The sequence below is a fragment of the Petromyzon marinus genome, chromosome 1 (assembly GCF_048934315.1).
Source record: "Petromyzon marinus isolate PM22_M1 ecotype Great Lakes invasive population chromosome 1, UKy_Petmar_22M1.pri1.0, whole genome shotgun sequence".
Taxonomy (NCBI): Eukaryota; Metazoa; Chordata; class Hyperoartia; order Petromyzontiformes; family Petromyzontidae; genus Petromyzon; species Petromyzon marinus.
In genome coordinates, this window is record NC_133667.1 from 30,863,156 (window position 1) to 30,879,171 (window position 16,016).

The window sequence follows — 16,016 nt, forward strand, 5'->3', positions numbered from 1 at the left end:
GGTTTGGAAAAACAAAAGTATTAATCCCATGTATCAATCTTTCCAAAAAAAACATTCCCAAATTGCAAACAGGAAAACATGCATACGTTTTATATGTATAGTTGCATGAATGCATTTTGGATATAGTGAATACTTTTTTTGATGAAGTAAGCTATGCTTGACAGATTATATCCAGTAACAGTTAAAATCAGGAACAAGCTTTCAAAAACAACGTATTAATCACCGCACACAACGCCAGCGGTAGCTGTTGAAAGGAAACAATGCCGAATTAGAAAATGGGAACCTACTCAACTTAAACAAATACATTTCAATGCGTGTAAGCCGAGCTATTTCTCCTACTACTTTGGAAAAGTCAATAAACACGGAGGCTTTCAGCAGCTTTGGGATAATTAGCGTCACAACCCCTGGTGATCATCACATGAATGGCACACTCATGCGACAACTTGAGGTGGCGACGGTGGTGGAGGTGGTGACGATACTGAAGGAATTCCACAGCCAGCTCTCAGTTTATTTTAGACACCGTGCATGGGAATAACCTTCAGGAGAGAGAAAAAAATATCCAAAACAACACAAGATCCGACTTGGCTACTGTCGGACTGTTGAGCCCTATGGAGGGTCATGTTTCCCTGTTGCCATGACCATTATGTTGAGGAAATCTCATTCTTTGTGCTTTTTAAAGGATATTCAGGGCCGTGGCGTGCATCCCGTTTTGGAAGAATAAAAAAAAACGACTCCAGTCCCTCACTCTTGTCCTACATTGTCCAGTTTTATTGCGGGAGAAGTCTCTTTTAAAGCAGGGTGCATCTTAAGTAAACACTCGCTCCTTTTCTTTGCAGTGAATGACTGACAATTAAATTATTTGTATAAAAACATTTCACCCAAAAAGTAGTAACGCATGTGCACGCGTGTTTGTGCGTGCGTAAATGATTATATACACATGTGTGTTAGCGCATGTAAATATACATGTTCTCCCTTTCTTTTGCGGCAATGTTGGGGTTTTGTTTGTTTATACGCTCTCGTAAACACAAAAGCCCAAGTTTGGCCTGTGCTGTTGCCCACGTGACTACTGCGCCATGCAATTATGGTTCCCGCAATATTTCAATACTACACTTTATCATGATGATACAAGGATGATCATATGATCTGTTTTATCGTCGTATTGTAACTCCTTTATTAAAAAAGTAGTTTTTGCTGACACATTTTAGGCAAAATAACTTACATTATAAATATTTGTACTATCGATTTAACAGGCTTGCTTTCCTGTGCCACGACTGAAAGAAGGCCTAGACAATTATAGAGGTAGCTTTCATTATTTATGTCTCGCGTTACTGGCAACTATAAAGTTATGGCAGCCTTGTATTTCGTGAACTGCAGCTGAACAACTTTTAGGTAATCTTTGTTCCTACCGGAAATACAGAATAGCACAAAAACACTTCAATTAAAATGTGAAATACATTTACTGAGTGATGAGAAACTGATATCGCGATAATTGTCATATCACGAAAATTTACATCGTATTGTATCTCGAAATTTGGTATCGCGGCAACCCAACGAGCGATGCGATGGTCGTGTTGTATCGCGTGCTGTTTGACGAGCAGCCTCCTGGAACTGCTGTCACGGAAACACAACAAGGTGCTGGAGCAGGCGACACAGATGCACGGCGCATCCCTGGGCGAGGACGGGAGCCCGTCGCTGCCCGACTACGTGAGTGCGCACTCACGTGCACCCCCCACCCCCAAGCTCTACCTAATGTTGAAAAAAACGCATCTATTATGGAAAGAAGTATGTCTCCCAATACCGGAAGAGAGGGTATAGTACATATTAATAAATTATCTTGAGTGGTGTATTATTTGTTGTTGTTTTGCTGCCTTGCCCTAGCTTGCTTTTAGTGTTGAAAAATCGTCAGGAATGTTTGTTCTTTTGAAATTTGTTCTTATATAATTAATTTATTTTTAGTGACTTTCTTACCTTTTCTCTATTCAGCACTGCTATCGTTTTCTTTTTGTATTTGTTGTATACTTGGTGACCCACCCCTGACTTAGACATCTGTGAAAAGGAGCTTCATAGCTCATCTGATTCCTCCAGTTTAAATAAAGATTCTAATTATGCAACTGACAGACGAGGAATTTTACTATCCCAGGAAGACTTTACAGATTTCCCTGGGATGCAACCTTGGAAAAACCGGGACAGGTGGCATTCCAAGCTGTGCCCACGTTTCCTGCCCCACCGACACACCGACGTACTGTCACACCCCTCTCATACCCACTGCCTGTTTGTACAGCCACAGGAGCTCTGTGCTCGACTGAGTAACTTCAACTCTGGTTAGTAGTGGTTATCGTCCTGTGCCACCTTGTGTCAAAGAATGGCCCCAGAAAATGTGATGCCATTGAAGTGCTGCTGAAGTTTCTTGAATGGGCCTCTTTATCCCAACTAGGGGCACACTTTTTAAATGGCAAGCAAACCACAAATGTTCATTCGCATTGACGAAATATGTCAAAGTAAGTGACACCGCATTTAACACGATGGGCTGTTGTGCAGTCATTGAATACCAAGCCGAGACCATTAACTCGCTATGCTTGAGAACCCGGTTTAAGCATGGGTGGCTAAAGGTATTGAAAGTCATGGATCTTAGCAATGTGGGCTCAGTTCTCTGACATGATATTATCCCCCTGAGCCACCCAAGCACCACAAAATAGGAACATTTTTAGGCTAACAATACACAATAAACAATTGAATTTGTGTGTGTTGGCAATGAGCACGTTTAACGACTTGTGGATCGTGCAGGAATGGGGAATCTGAATATCCAGTGAGGGTAGGAGCCATTATTGTGATCATGATGATGTGATTGAGACTTTACCTCCCAGGCAACAGGGCAGTGCTTGAACAGCGTTGTGCACGTTACAAAATATTTCAATTCACGCAAGAATTTGAATATTTTCCAAATCCATGGAACTTTTCTTAAATCGAGGGTTGAGTCTGATTGAGACCTTAATACACATTTTGAATAACTATAATAATGTATTATGAATTAAATCATTGTATGTTATAATTGAAGATTAAGCATTGTTAAAACAGAAGGTTTGGCTTGAGCGTGCATTTACGGAAAGCTCAGTCCCCTGTTTGCGGTTTTTCACGTGTGCATATTTTGCACGTTTTGAGGTTTGACGGGTTTGACCGGAACGTTCCGCAGAGTGGTACAGTACAGTCCAGAGAAAGAATCGGCAGCCAGCCACCTCTCCCTTCCTCAGCCCCTGCCACCCCCGCCCGTGGTCCCGTTGAGCCGAGATTGAACCCCAGCCCAGACAGAAGCTCACGCTCTGTGTGCACTGAACTACAGCGCTGTCGCCTACCCAGCAGACCACACCTTTGATATCGTCTTTTCTTTGCCTTTTTGTACGATTAAAAAACAAACTTTGATACTTTTCCATCACAGGTTTTGCTTTTGGTCTGGGGCCTGGATTTCTGTAATCCCGTTTGTGTTTAGTTTGGGTTTAGGAAAAAAAAATTGGCTCTCCCGTAGCCCCGACTTCCCCGCCACTGCCGGCTACCGCCACCCTCCAATAGCACCGTTCCCACCCCTCGAGGCCCCCCTTAATCCCTCGTCCTACTCGCTCGTGACTTGTTATCGTATCGCAGTGTCCGCAAGTGCGTCCGTCCGCGGGGGCGCAGACTGCCCGTCCGTCCGCCGCGATATCATCCCAGACGGCGACGGCAGCCTAATCGCTAATTAATGGGAAAGGGCTCGGCCGGCCGGCCGGGCCATGGCGGGGGGGAGGTTTGGATAAGGGCGGCAGAGATAAGCCCCGCTCGTTTACTTTAGCGGCTGCATGTTTTCACTGCGGGGCTCAGAAACAAATCTCTAATTAGCAGCGCCACTGAGAAACGTTGCCTCCCCCCAACAAACCCCCCCCCCCCCCCCCCCCCCCGTCGCCTCCGAAACCTACCGCACCACCCCCAGTTTTGTCCTGCATCCCGGTAGCCAGTGGCCTTGAGCCCTCGCGATCGTCTCGCCGCTGTGTTTTCCGAAAAATGAGACGAATCTCCTAAATATTTGTTCAAATCAGTTTGCAAAATCGTGATAACAGGTCTTTAAAGCCTTGCCTAATTGCTCGTGGATTTCTTGTATATAAAAGCAGTGCATGAATGATTGAAAACATAGTAAAATGTTGTATTTATTCCCATGTACCTTACGTACGTTTCCTAGCATACCTACATAGTTCGTAAACATGTAAATACGTGGCATTTATTTAAGGTCAGGTGCTGGTGGCATACACTTGTGATCCAGCACTGTTGAGGTAACAAGGGTTGATGGATCGCACAACTGTTGCAAACCGTCCTTCCAGTGAGCGCCGAGGTGCCATACGGTACAGCAAAGTGTTGACTAATCTCTATTTGTCCCTTCTGTATGGGATAGAGTGTTGCACCCTCACATGGTTTAGTTTTCTCCAGTTGCTCCGGTTTCTTCCCACATGTATTAATACTCATTAATTGGCTGAACACATCTTGATACAGGGAGGACTGCAGAGCTTGGGGAATTATTGGCACCAGGTCACCACCTGGCTCCCTTCCAGCTTGTCTGGTTCCTCAGCGATTGTGAAATGCAATTTCCATGAACGCCCCTATAGAAAACAAAACATTATTTTTGTAATATTTTCTTTGTTTACCCTTGACAGCATCGCTGATTCAAGCCTTGTTATATAGAGGACCATGCTTGGTATTTTTGTTGAGTTTCTCTTCTGTTTGCATGTAAACTCATCCAAGCGAGTGAATAAACTTTTCACAGATAGGTCGGCAACCTATTTTCTGCACTGCCCTACAGCTATCCCTGCATATCGGCGTCTCCTACAAACGCCACTTCGCTGCCCCTTTCATGTGGCGCCTCGTATATTATCCCAGCGCAGTTCACGAGTCAGACTACAGGCGTGTGCCGCCACGCCCAGAAAAAAAGTGCAAAATTTCGTGGAAACGCAGAAAAGGTGAAAATCCGCTCCCGCTGCCCCCTGCAGGGTCCTTGGGGCCGTTTGCCACGTCACTCTTTAGCGGAGACATCCGGTCAACTCGTCGGCTTCCCAATGTTAAACAGATCCCACGACGCCGCTTACAAGACGAGGCCATTGTGATACCGTGCCGTGGCCACATTTTTCCCACAAGTCTGCTTGCTGCTTTCGGCCCCATTGCTCTCCACCCCAGGGAGGAAGATACCAACGCCTCTGCATGAAAAGGAAATTACAGCGCAGGATCACATGTTTCGGTCAGTTTTATTTCACAGAATTCCGTCACCGTTTGGCAAATGTAATACACAGAAGCTGATACTGAACTAAAACGAAACTTTTTATTTTACCAGGTAAGGCCCACTGAGCTATATTGCTATTTTTCAGAAGAGACCTGGCCACAAATGATAGCTCAACGAAGTGGCTTATTGGGTGGAAATGTATAGTAGCCAAATACTCTAAATGCATGTTTTAAAATGTGGAGGGAAAATCCGGAGGACCTGGAGAAAAATCCACACAACCACGGGGAGAACATGCACACTCCAAATCTACAGGCGTCACGGTTGAGATCGTACCCACGATCTCCTGCATACCAAGCGAGGAAGTCCACATCTCACCACCAATGGCGCCCAATAAAGCCCCCTGCCTACCGCGTTGCCCTGTATAATAAACCCCTTTGACTCAACTCGCACGTCCGCTTATCCACTTGCATGCTTGCGTGTTGTCGCGTGCTCTCGTGTCCCGACCGACGGGACACAGGCGCAGGACCTGACGGTGATCGAGGAGGTGATCCGCATGATGCTGGAGGTGGTGAACTCGTGCTTGTGCAGTTCTCTGCAGCACAACCCGAACCTGGTCTATACGCTGCTCTACAAGCGGGAGCTCTTTGAGCAGTACCGCGCGCAGCCCGCCTTCGCCGACGTTATGCAGAACATCGACACCGTGAGCTTGCGCCATGCGGGCACCGTTGCACACATCGAGATGGGCAGTCTTTAAATCCCGTGCAATTCAAGTATTGTGATTTGGTTACGTTTGTAATTTGTAACTGGTATCTAAATCGCACACCTTAAGGTGATTGGTAATTTGAGACACGGTTAGTTGGTAATAGGTATCTACGTTACAGTACTCCAGCAATAATTTGTAATTTGAATGTATTTTGCCCACCTCTAGCTTGGCCAGTAGGATGTAAATTGACTGGCAATTCGGATGAAACTGTGCTTTTCTAAAGCCATACAAATTCATATAATTCTTGACCCCGAATGTGACATAGTTGCTCACCCTGCAACCGATTGTCTGCAGGATTGATGTAATTATACACATCATCATCAAACTCCATCAGCAACAGCAGAACCGTCGTCCAAAGCACCATGAGCATTATCATTTGCGGGAACAGCAAGACTAGCCACATGAACAGCGTCAGAATACTTTAATCAGGAATTGACCAAAATATCGGATTGAAGGACCCTCCTGAGAAAAGAGTCTTGAGGCTCATTGCTGCTTTGCTTTTTACATAAAGACAATTGTGCCACATCTGCTACAACAATTTGTTGCAATATTCCCACCACCCCTAGGTGATCTCTTTCTTCGGGGCCCGCTTGGAGCAGGCTGGCACGGGGCTGTCTGTGGACCAGGTGGTGGACGTCATCAAGCAAGGAGCCATCCTTCTTCCAAAGGACAGGCTAAAGGTCAGTGTGCCATGTCGACTCACTGGAGTGAGTTTGTAGTTTTTTTGTGATTTGCTTACCTTTCCTATACTTTGCACTCCTATTGTGTTTTGTATTGTTTGTTGTTGTAACGTTCTGACCCGCCCCGACTGGGCATATGTGAACTAGAGCTTTATTGCTCATCGGCTTCCTCCAGTATAAATAAATATTCAGGTTCTGAGCGCAACTTGGTAAGCGAAGAGCGTTGATACCTATGTGGTATGGCTCACCTAATACCAATACACGATAAATGTGTAAAGATTGCCCACGCCCATTTTCATCATAGTCCTGGTGAGGCGGTAGCCTAGGATGATGACACCAGGGAAATTAAACAGCAAGGAATATCACAATTTGTATTGCATCAGCCAAACCACTGCTTCAGGGAGCTTATAAACAGCTGGCTTGAATGTATACATTTTTATTTCGTCTTCACTTTTGTTAAGGCACGGTCTTGTGCATATTCAGCTCCCTCGTAGGTCAGGTTGAATGGCATTGTATGCGGTATTAGGGCAGTTCATTTAAAAGTATTGTTTTGGGGTGGCCTGGGGGGAGACGGAATGAAAGGGGTGGGCATACAAATGAAGTGTTGGCAAAGACCACAGGCGCCCCCTTGTCCCTCTAGACGGGATGTTTACAGTTTGCTCCCCGTCCTCCGCTAGCACTCCCCTCCCACCCCGACTCCTGATGCGGAATCTTTCCCCGTTATCGGCCCAAGTGCGCGCCTCTTTAGATTGGCTCGGACGTGTTCCAGAGGCGCCCAGGGCTCAACCCCCGTCTGCCTTCCACGCTTCTCCCCACGGTGTGGTGCCTATGATAGGCAAAGCGTATCGCGGGCAGACGGGATTTCTGACGCCAGTGCTGAATCTTGCTCTGGATTAATCGCACAAATGATAAACTGGAACTCTGACAGACCGAGCTGCCCTCGATGTTTGTTCATGGCCAGCGCCTTCCCTCATGTGCTCATGTTTTTTTTGTTATTTGTACGACTGTTCCTTTTGTGCTGATTCGAGTGTTTTCGTATCCTTTTATTCGGGTAGGAAAGTTTTTCTACCCAAGTTAAAATTAGGTGCCTTCTAGCAATGAGCCCGTGAAGAGCCCTTACTTCAACTCAGTAAAAGCTCATTGAGCCTCTGACAAAATTAGCCGGAATGCACTCGGCCGCGTCAGATCTCAGAAGCTAAGCAGCTTTTAACCTGTATAGTCCTTGGTTTGGTGACCACCATGGACAAACAGGTTGCCATAGGCAGCAGGGGGCAGTGTCGCAAAATTAATTGTTAAACTGTATCTTTACATTCCCACGTGTATGCTCCCTGCCTTCACCAACCTGCACTGACCAGTGTGGTTAAGTATAGTCACATGACCCACCCTCTGTGTGGAAGCTTTCATGCAAAAATAGTTTTTTTGTGGAGGGCAGGCAAGCTCAACAACCAGCAATATTGTAGCGCACGTGAATGGTTAGGAGTAGGCATGTAACAATTCACTCCCTCCGCCCCCACCAGCGATTAAGTGAATTCGTTACGCTTTCACCGTCTGTCTCAGTTGTAGTTTTTCTTGTTCAGTCTCATGCAGTTTTGTTTGCTCCAATTGCCTAAGTTTACAAAACAGATTCAATAAATGTACGTAATTGCAAATAATTGATTGCTGCTCGCAGGATTCGAGGCTTATAAATTGAGCATAAGAATGGATTTTTTTCCAACGATGAATCTCCATGCATTGTTTCAAGCCTAATGCATGGGCACACCTGAATTGATGTTGCCATTCTCAAGTATTGGCACCAGTGTTGGCATTCTTATGTATGGGAGTCTGCACATCGCCATGGCAATAGAGGCGTGGTTTGTAAACATGTAGATTAGAAGAGCTGTTTTTGGGATGTTCAGAAAATGCCAGCAGAGGAGTCTTGTTTTGTTATTGTGGGAATTTGGTCCCCTGGTTTTATAAAGCTTAGCGGTTCATTCATTATTTCATAAAAATACAAAAGTTCCAACTAAACTGCCCCTTTTACCCCTCGTGAGCGAACAAAACATGTCGACCGTAAATAATAATACGAATGTAAACATATTCTTGGTTCTTTCGGTAAAGTCACGTTGAAGGGAAACAAAATAATAAAATATATATAACACAAACGTGACTTTACCGAAAGAACCATGAATATGAATTACTGCAGTCACGAAAGCTTTAAATCAAAATTTAATGTAAACATGTTACAAAAAAATTGGGTATATACTTTGAGAAGCTGTACTTCAAAGTAATCGTGTTTCATATTCACTATTTGTTTACTGAAGGAATTTTTGTTTTTCGCTTTTGTCGCCGTACCCCGCCGACCTCTCTCCCCCTTCGTCTCCCCTTCGTCGTCTGTCTCTCCCCCCCCCCCCGCCTTCGCTCACCGTTTTCCTGCTCCGACCCCCATCCCACCCGCTTCACCATCCGAGCAGAAATTCCCCGAGCTCAAGTTCAAGTACGTGGAGGAGGAGAGCCCCGAGGAGTTCTTCGTCCCCTACGTCTGGTCGCTCATCTACAACACCGCCGTGGGGCTGCACTGGTCCCCACGCCAGATTCAGCTCTTCCCCGTCGATTGCGTTTGACGACAACTGTCGGGGCACTTGCGGTGGTGGGCGCAAGGTAGTGGGTAGGCCGTGGGTGTGGGAGGAGACCCCATATGTCGTTTGGGGTGCAGTGGCCCCTCTGCTCCCCTCCCCCACCCATCTTATCCATGACCACAAGCTTCCAATAAATTTCAAAGCGGCACTGTACCCTTACCAGTCCCGCCCCCCCGCCCCCCTCCAACATCCGAAGACGCAAACGCTCGAAGTGGCCGGCGCCAGGAACTCTTCTCACGACGCCATCGCTTTGGGGTGGATGGTGGCGGGGGGGGGGGGGAGTCTGGACAGCATGGACCACTCCTGAGAGTCTCCACCGAGAGGGACGCTTAAAACCACCAAGCGAGTTATAAACTGCCTCCTCTAATGCGTCCAGTCCAGTCGTCTGGGCTCCACGCGAGTGTAAACATAAACTGAGCTGCAGTCCCTTTCTTATTATTATTGTCGTATTTTATTTGTTGTACAAACAGCACTTGAAACTACTGCAGTCAGGGGCAGAGGCTGAGCACGTACGCTGCCTTCGACTGCTGCATCACGTGAACGGGCTACCTGGTCATGTGGGGTCGCCTGCCACCCCAGCGTCGCGGTAACCAGGGTGCAGGCAGATCTGCTCACAGTGGCACCTGAAAGGAGCTCTTCTAAGATCGGGGTTAAAGCTCGGCGCGGATTTGGGCCTCATGCATATTGAGAAATCGAATGCGGCTTCCAATTTTCTTTTCTTTAAACTATGCGGCAAATTGATGGGTGTATTATTTTTTTCGCAATAAGACGTCACCGTGGACCGGTCTGCAAAGTCGTCTAAAATGCCCCCCCCCCCACACCAATAATATCAACAGAACGACGGCAACATAGAGAAAATCGAGAACACTCCTTGTGTTTTCCTTTTTTTTACTGTAGATTGTAATGTTCTGCAAAGGGAAATGCTGGTAGTGGGTGGATGCAAAACAATACAAATTGGCTTCACAAGTAGTTCTGTAATCGCGAAGAACCACACAGTATGGGTGGAATGTCAAATCGGCTGAATGAGTTTATTGAGCCTGCAGTGGTCTTGGGAGAATGTATTTCACTGGCCTTAAAATGAGATCATTGGTCATGGGTATAGCGGTTGTGTAAGGATAGCGATGAGATTGTGTGTCCGGTGCAGAGACTCAATTGAGACGGTGTCTCACCCACCAGGCTTTCTCAGATCACAAACTATCTGCTCATGCATACCAATTGGCAGTTCTTAATTCAGTTGTGTGCAAAAAAACATGCAATGCTAGAAGTTACCATATTATGCATAAATATATTAAGTTCATGTATACACAATATTGTACTACTTTTTTTTGCAGCATTTAAAAAGATTTGGAAATAAGGAGATGAAAAGAGTGTTTTTACCTACTTACTATATATGGTTATATCAAGCCTGGGGTAGGTGGTGATGTAGTGGTTAGCACTCTGCACTATGAACCTGTAAAGCTGAGTTAGATTCCCGACCACAACTAACATCAGTGGCGAGTGATTACTGATCCTAAGCATCTCCCCTTTCACTATGCCACACTGACCAACAAAGTGAAATATGGTCAGATAACTGCCATGACTGACAGAATGGAGAGGCACTAATCCAACAGTGGATTGAAAAGGGGCTGTAAATTATATATATGTTTTACAGACAGTATTGAACACGTAGTGAGTGATGTGCAAATGTGCATACTTTGAATAGCCTTTTCTCTCATGTTCACTGCCTGTAGTTTACTCCATTTGGATAGATACATCAACATTAAAAACAGCATCCCCCTGGCGTAAACAAGTGTTGCTTGTTCATCCTGACCCAGAGGTGGAAATCCGCATTGTTATTGTATATCCCTATCTCTCAAGGATAATCACTGGTGACTTGCCACTGAGTGCAACAGCCTCACCAGGTGATCCCCACATTACTCCCCAGAAGGGACATCAACAATGGGGTTTAACCCTGACCGGGATATGAACTCTTAACCTCGTTTACTATATTCCGGTCATCCTCGCAGCGGCTTTTGGCCAACCGTTGAACAAAGACGGTCATTGCATCGCGCGCTTTCAGATGCGCTTCTGCGGCCGTCTGGAATGCTCTTTCGATATTAGGAAGCCACTGGAGCTATGCACTTTTAAATCTAGTTTGAAAACTAATTTGTTTAGAACTGCTTGTTGTGTTTACTTTGTCCTTCCCCCGGACCTCTGATTAGCACAGTTGGCTACGTATGGTGCGAACGAAATTCAACATATTTGTTTAGTAAGATTTCTCCTGAATATTCTCCTTGAGATGGTCCATCTCCTTTGCAAGGGCGGCCAGCTGTGTTATTTGACACGTAGAGAGCAAATGGCGGCCCTGCTGCGCTGAGCGGTATCCCAAGGCAGGCAGTGGGTTGCTTTTTTATTTGTAATTAATACTACATGGCGTATGATTACACATGTGAGAAGTGCAATTGTGATCATGCACAGGTTGGATGAACTCATAATCGATTGTCCCCGTTTGTTGCGGCAAAACCTTTTTTGTGTGAGGGCTAATTGGCTGCTGTGTTGTAACTAGGCCTGTAATGATTCTTCACCCTCCAGCAATTTTATGAATTGTCACGATTTGAGGGCCCTAGTTCAATTCAAAAATCTATCTTTTTTCGTCGTTTTTTTACCGTCTTTGTGTTGTTGTTGTTTCTCCGTCTTTGTAAAATTTTAATCACTCCATTAACTAAAATGTAGAATGAGCGTATCACTCTCATAAATTGTAAATAGTCAATTATCTTGTGCACGTTGCATGTATTGTGAGCATATGAATCGCTGTTACTCAATGAGGTGGTGCATCCGTTAGATGGATACTCATTACCATTTGCTCTTGGACTTAGGAAAAGCTTGTTTCTTTAATTTATTTCCACTTAATATAGACGTCTATTCATATTATACCGTGTCAGACTGCGTTAAGTTGAACAATACGTGATCATTGCAAGTCATTTAGTTTTCAATGCGGCAAAATACATTGCACTGTATATATCTATGCTCCCACGTGTATGCTTCCCACCTTTGGCAACCTGCACTGATCAGTATGGTGGATGTATGGTCAAATATCCCCCACGACCTGCATGGTGTGGGGAGGCCCTGAATTCAGCAGTGCATTGAAAAAGGGCTGTACATGTATGTGTAGTAACTTGTTACACCCTGTACATAGAGTGTATATATCTCTGTATAATCACATGCCGTTGTACCTGTTTTCACATTTTGAGAAAACAGGGCAACTTACATGCCAGGTTGAAGATCAACAACATTAAAGAGTTTTTTTAAATATATATAATTGCAATGATTCCTAACTCATTTGCCATTTAAAATCAAGGAGATAAATGTTCACTCTGTCCTAATTGTAAAGTTCAAAATTACATTCAGAAGTTGCTGATGGTCAGAAACATATTACAGCTTTAGTAACGTTATCTCGGGCATGTTGTGTATGTAGGTGAAGGACTTGGCGTTTGGTTAAAGTACTATAGTGGTGGTTAAATTGAAATGAGTAAAATGTCTTGTTTCACTTTGTTACCATTATTTTGGACAATCGTGTAAGCATATTAATGGTAGAGATGGCTGTAGATTTACAAAAATGTTGATAAAACCTAGATCAGTAAGTTTATTGTCAGAAGACGTCTGGCTCTGTGGTTCGCATCATGATCTTACACTAAGCAGCTCATGGTTTGTAAATATACGAATTCGAAATTCACTTGCACGTATGTTAAGTGATGATTATTAAAAACTGGTTCCTGAGCAAGTATGGGTTCGTGAGGACTGAAGGTCACAACCAAGGCTCAGAGGTTTGTTATCGGTGGTGAGCTCAGGTTGGAAAGGATTGGTACGCACGCGTGTGTGTTGTGTAGGTTTATTTGGTTTTCTTGTTTTATTTACTTGTTACACTTCTATTGTCGTTGATGCAACATGAAAAATGACTGAAAACGGAAACACAAACTTTAACACATAGCTGTGGTTGCGATAGACTGTGGGTGGTGAATGCAGCGTGTGGCATAGCATCGACTTGCAGGAGCGGCTCTGTAGGTAAACCGAGCTTCCTGTGCTTTGTTTGATTTACCCCCCCCCCCCATCACAGAGTGTGTGGTCAGAGCCACTGGAGAAAGACCGGGGTGGGGTGGGGCCCCCTTATAAATATTTTTTTTTGACCTAGCCCTGGTTTTTTGCTCTGCGTGCCTGGACTTGGCTGACGTAGTCCAGATGATTATGTCACTGATCTCGTCTGATTTTACCTCTTATTTTTCCTGAACGGCGGTGGATGAGACGGACGGCACTGCACACCCTTGACGGGGACACGTGCCCGTCCACCGGTCTCACGATTGAATCGGGGACCCATTCGATTCCAGTGATGATGACCACCTAAACTCTTGATTGATTAATGTAATTTAATAAACGACATGAAGTTTCTTTTTTAGTTCTTGATCACTTTTCAAAGGCACACTCGTTTACCATACTTACCTGGGGGATATTTGTTGTTTACAGTCTTCACTTGCGGATAGTTTAAAATATATTTACGACGTGCAGAATCAGAATATGTATTTATACTGGAGGAATCTGATGAGCTATAAAGCCCTTTTTCACCGATATCCACGCTTGTGACCGTGCTGTCGTGGGGTCTTAATGCTCTACAGCAGATAGCACGACATTGGCAAATGACGGGAATCGGGCTCTTGAGAGAGTGCAACACAATCACACAGTGGGAATTAGTGTGTAGGAGGCACACTAATGGACGTACAACTTGGTTGGTGTTTGCGTGCCGCTTGTTAAGCACTTCGCTTTGTCGATCAGCGTGGACGCTTCCTTCAATATCCACGCGAATGACCTGGGGTAAATGGACCGTCCTGTCGTGTGGTAAATCGTGGGTACGTCCAACTCGGTTTAACACCTATGCTTTTGCGCCCAATATCCTAATTAGATCACGTAAATATTAAATCGCGTAAATATAAATGTGTCATTAAACCCGCCACCACCCAACACAGCCAATTAGTAAGGTTTGTCACGTAAACATAACGTGCCAATTTGTTACTAGTTCAGTAACGAATTGTGGGTTTACTCTCCAACGCACCGGTGTGCTAAACTAGTAACGAATTTGCTTGTTTTGTTTACGTCCAACTGTTACACCCTGCCTGAGCAGGCATATTGTTGTACAGTGGTGTGTTGCCTGAATGTAACTCGTCAAAATGAAAGAGGGAGGCTCTCCAGTGGTAATGATATGGGCATTCCACATACGCACAGCAACAAAGTCTTATCTGGCCAGGCTAAATGGTCGAGAACACAATGCTGGTACGGCATACAAGGAGGTTGGTAGTGGTGTTAGCACCGCCAATAGTAAGTAAGCAAGCCACCTTTGATTATTGCACAGCGTTGGTTATCCACACCACGCCATGTACTCGTTTCAGTCTGAACGAGGGGGAAGGAGAGTTTTTACATAGCTGTTGTCACTGATGTGAATCGTGGCCATGGCTCTTAACGTGGGTTGCTGGAATTGTGGTGCAGTGTGATAACCACCGTGCCACCAAAATCCCGGTGGACCTTCAGGCATAAACAAAAACGCATAAGGGGTGGCGGACAACATTTTTTGGGGAACAAAACTGTTCACCAAGCTGGTACCAACGTAATGTCATGCCAACTATAAAGTACATGCCAGACGGGCAGTCCTTGTTTAAGCAGTTAAGATCCCACTTGAGACGGCACGTCTTAAAAGGGAGGCAAGGATAATTCCAGTTGCACGGAACACGGCAAATGCATTTGTGTTAAGAGATTCATGGACCACCTTTGTCTAAGTGGGCTATTACACGGCTTAAATAGTTTATGAAAACAACCATTTGCCATCTATTGCGCATTTACATTCATTACGTCGTTTGCGACTGAGAGGGTATGTGTAATAATTTTACAGTGCATAGATTACCAAACTCCATTCCTCGTCAGCCACCATGCTACATACATTTCCACGCAACTTTTATTCTTTATATGCAAGTTAATATATTATACATTGAACTCACCTGACGATCTGTAAAATGTAAAACTAGACTGGTGCGATGTAAAGAATAGAGTTTGGAAAACCTCGGTATCGAATCAATCGTGGTTACTTTTAAGTTTATATTTTGGTTCCTAAGAATATGTACACACCCCTTGTGTTTTTTGCTGAATGTGCGAAATAAGTAACAACTTTACCTGCACCTGTCAGTAAGCAGCTATTGCAAATTCGCCCCATGCTTTTACTGGTCTTGATATGTGAAGCTGTTGGCAATGGCCATCACAATTGTGAAATATATTCCTGCAGTAAGAGTTTTGTTTGAGTGAATGTGTTGAAGAGTGTTTTGTTTATATTTATTTAAATTATTTTGGCATTTTAATACCAGCATTTTAAGCTGTTCTAATCACCTATTTTGGGCAGGGCCGGTAGCAAAGTGGTTAGTCCACTGCACTATGAACTTAGCTACCCGAGTTGGATTCCCAGCTACTACGCATTATATCAGCGGAAATGTTTTATCTGAACTCGCCCTATGCTCAAACAATCCCTGTGACGAATATGGCACGGGTGGGCCTTTATCCAGCAATAGATTGACATCGGGCTGTAATCCAGAAGCTTAGAAGGGGTTCACACTTCAACGAAAGGGCAGCTCTTTATAATTGCCTAAAGCACATTTGTGGCAGTAGATTATACGGTCTGGATTTAAATATTTTAAAATATTGAACATTTTCAAATA

At 44.7% G+C, this 16,016-nt stretch overlaps 1 protein-coding gene across 2 annotated transcripts in view; it reads left to right on the top strand.

Moving 5' to 3' along the window:
• The window catches only part of DYM (dymeclin), a 31,333-nt gene extending 15,739 nt beyond the window's left edge, over window positions 1–15,594 (top strand). For both annotated transcript variants that reach the window (XM_076066946.1, XM_032948980.2), the window contains 4 exons: window positions 1,599–1,704; window positions 5,751–5,933; window positions 6,563–6,676; window positions 9,127–15,594. In XM_076066946.1, the coding sequence (XP_075923061.1) occupies window positions 1,599–1,704; window positions 5,751–5,933; window positions 6,563–6,676; window positions 9,127–9,276 (553 nt within the window). In that variant the 3' untranslated portion in view covers window positions 9,277–15,594. The remainder of the gene's footprint in view (window positions 1–1,598; window positions 1,705–5,750; window positions 5,934–6,562; window positions 6,677–9,126) is intronic.
• The last annotated feature ends 422 nt before the right edge of the window (window positions 15,595–16,016 follow it).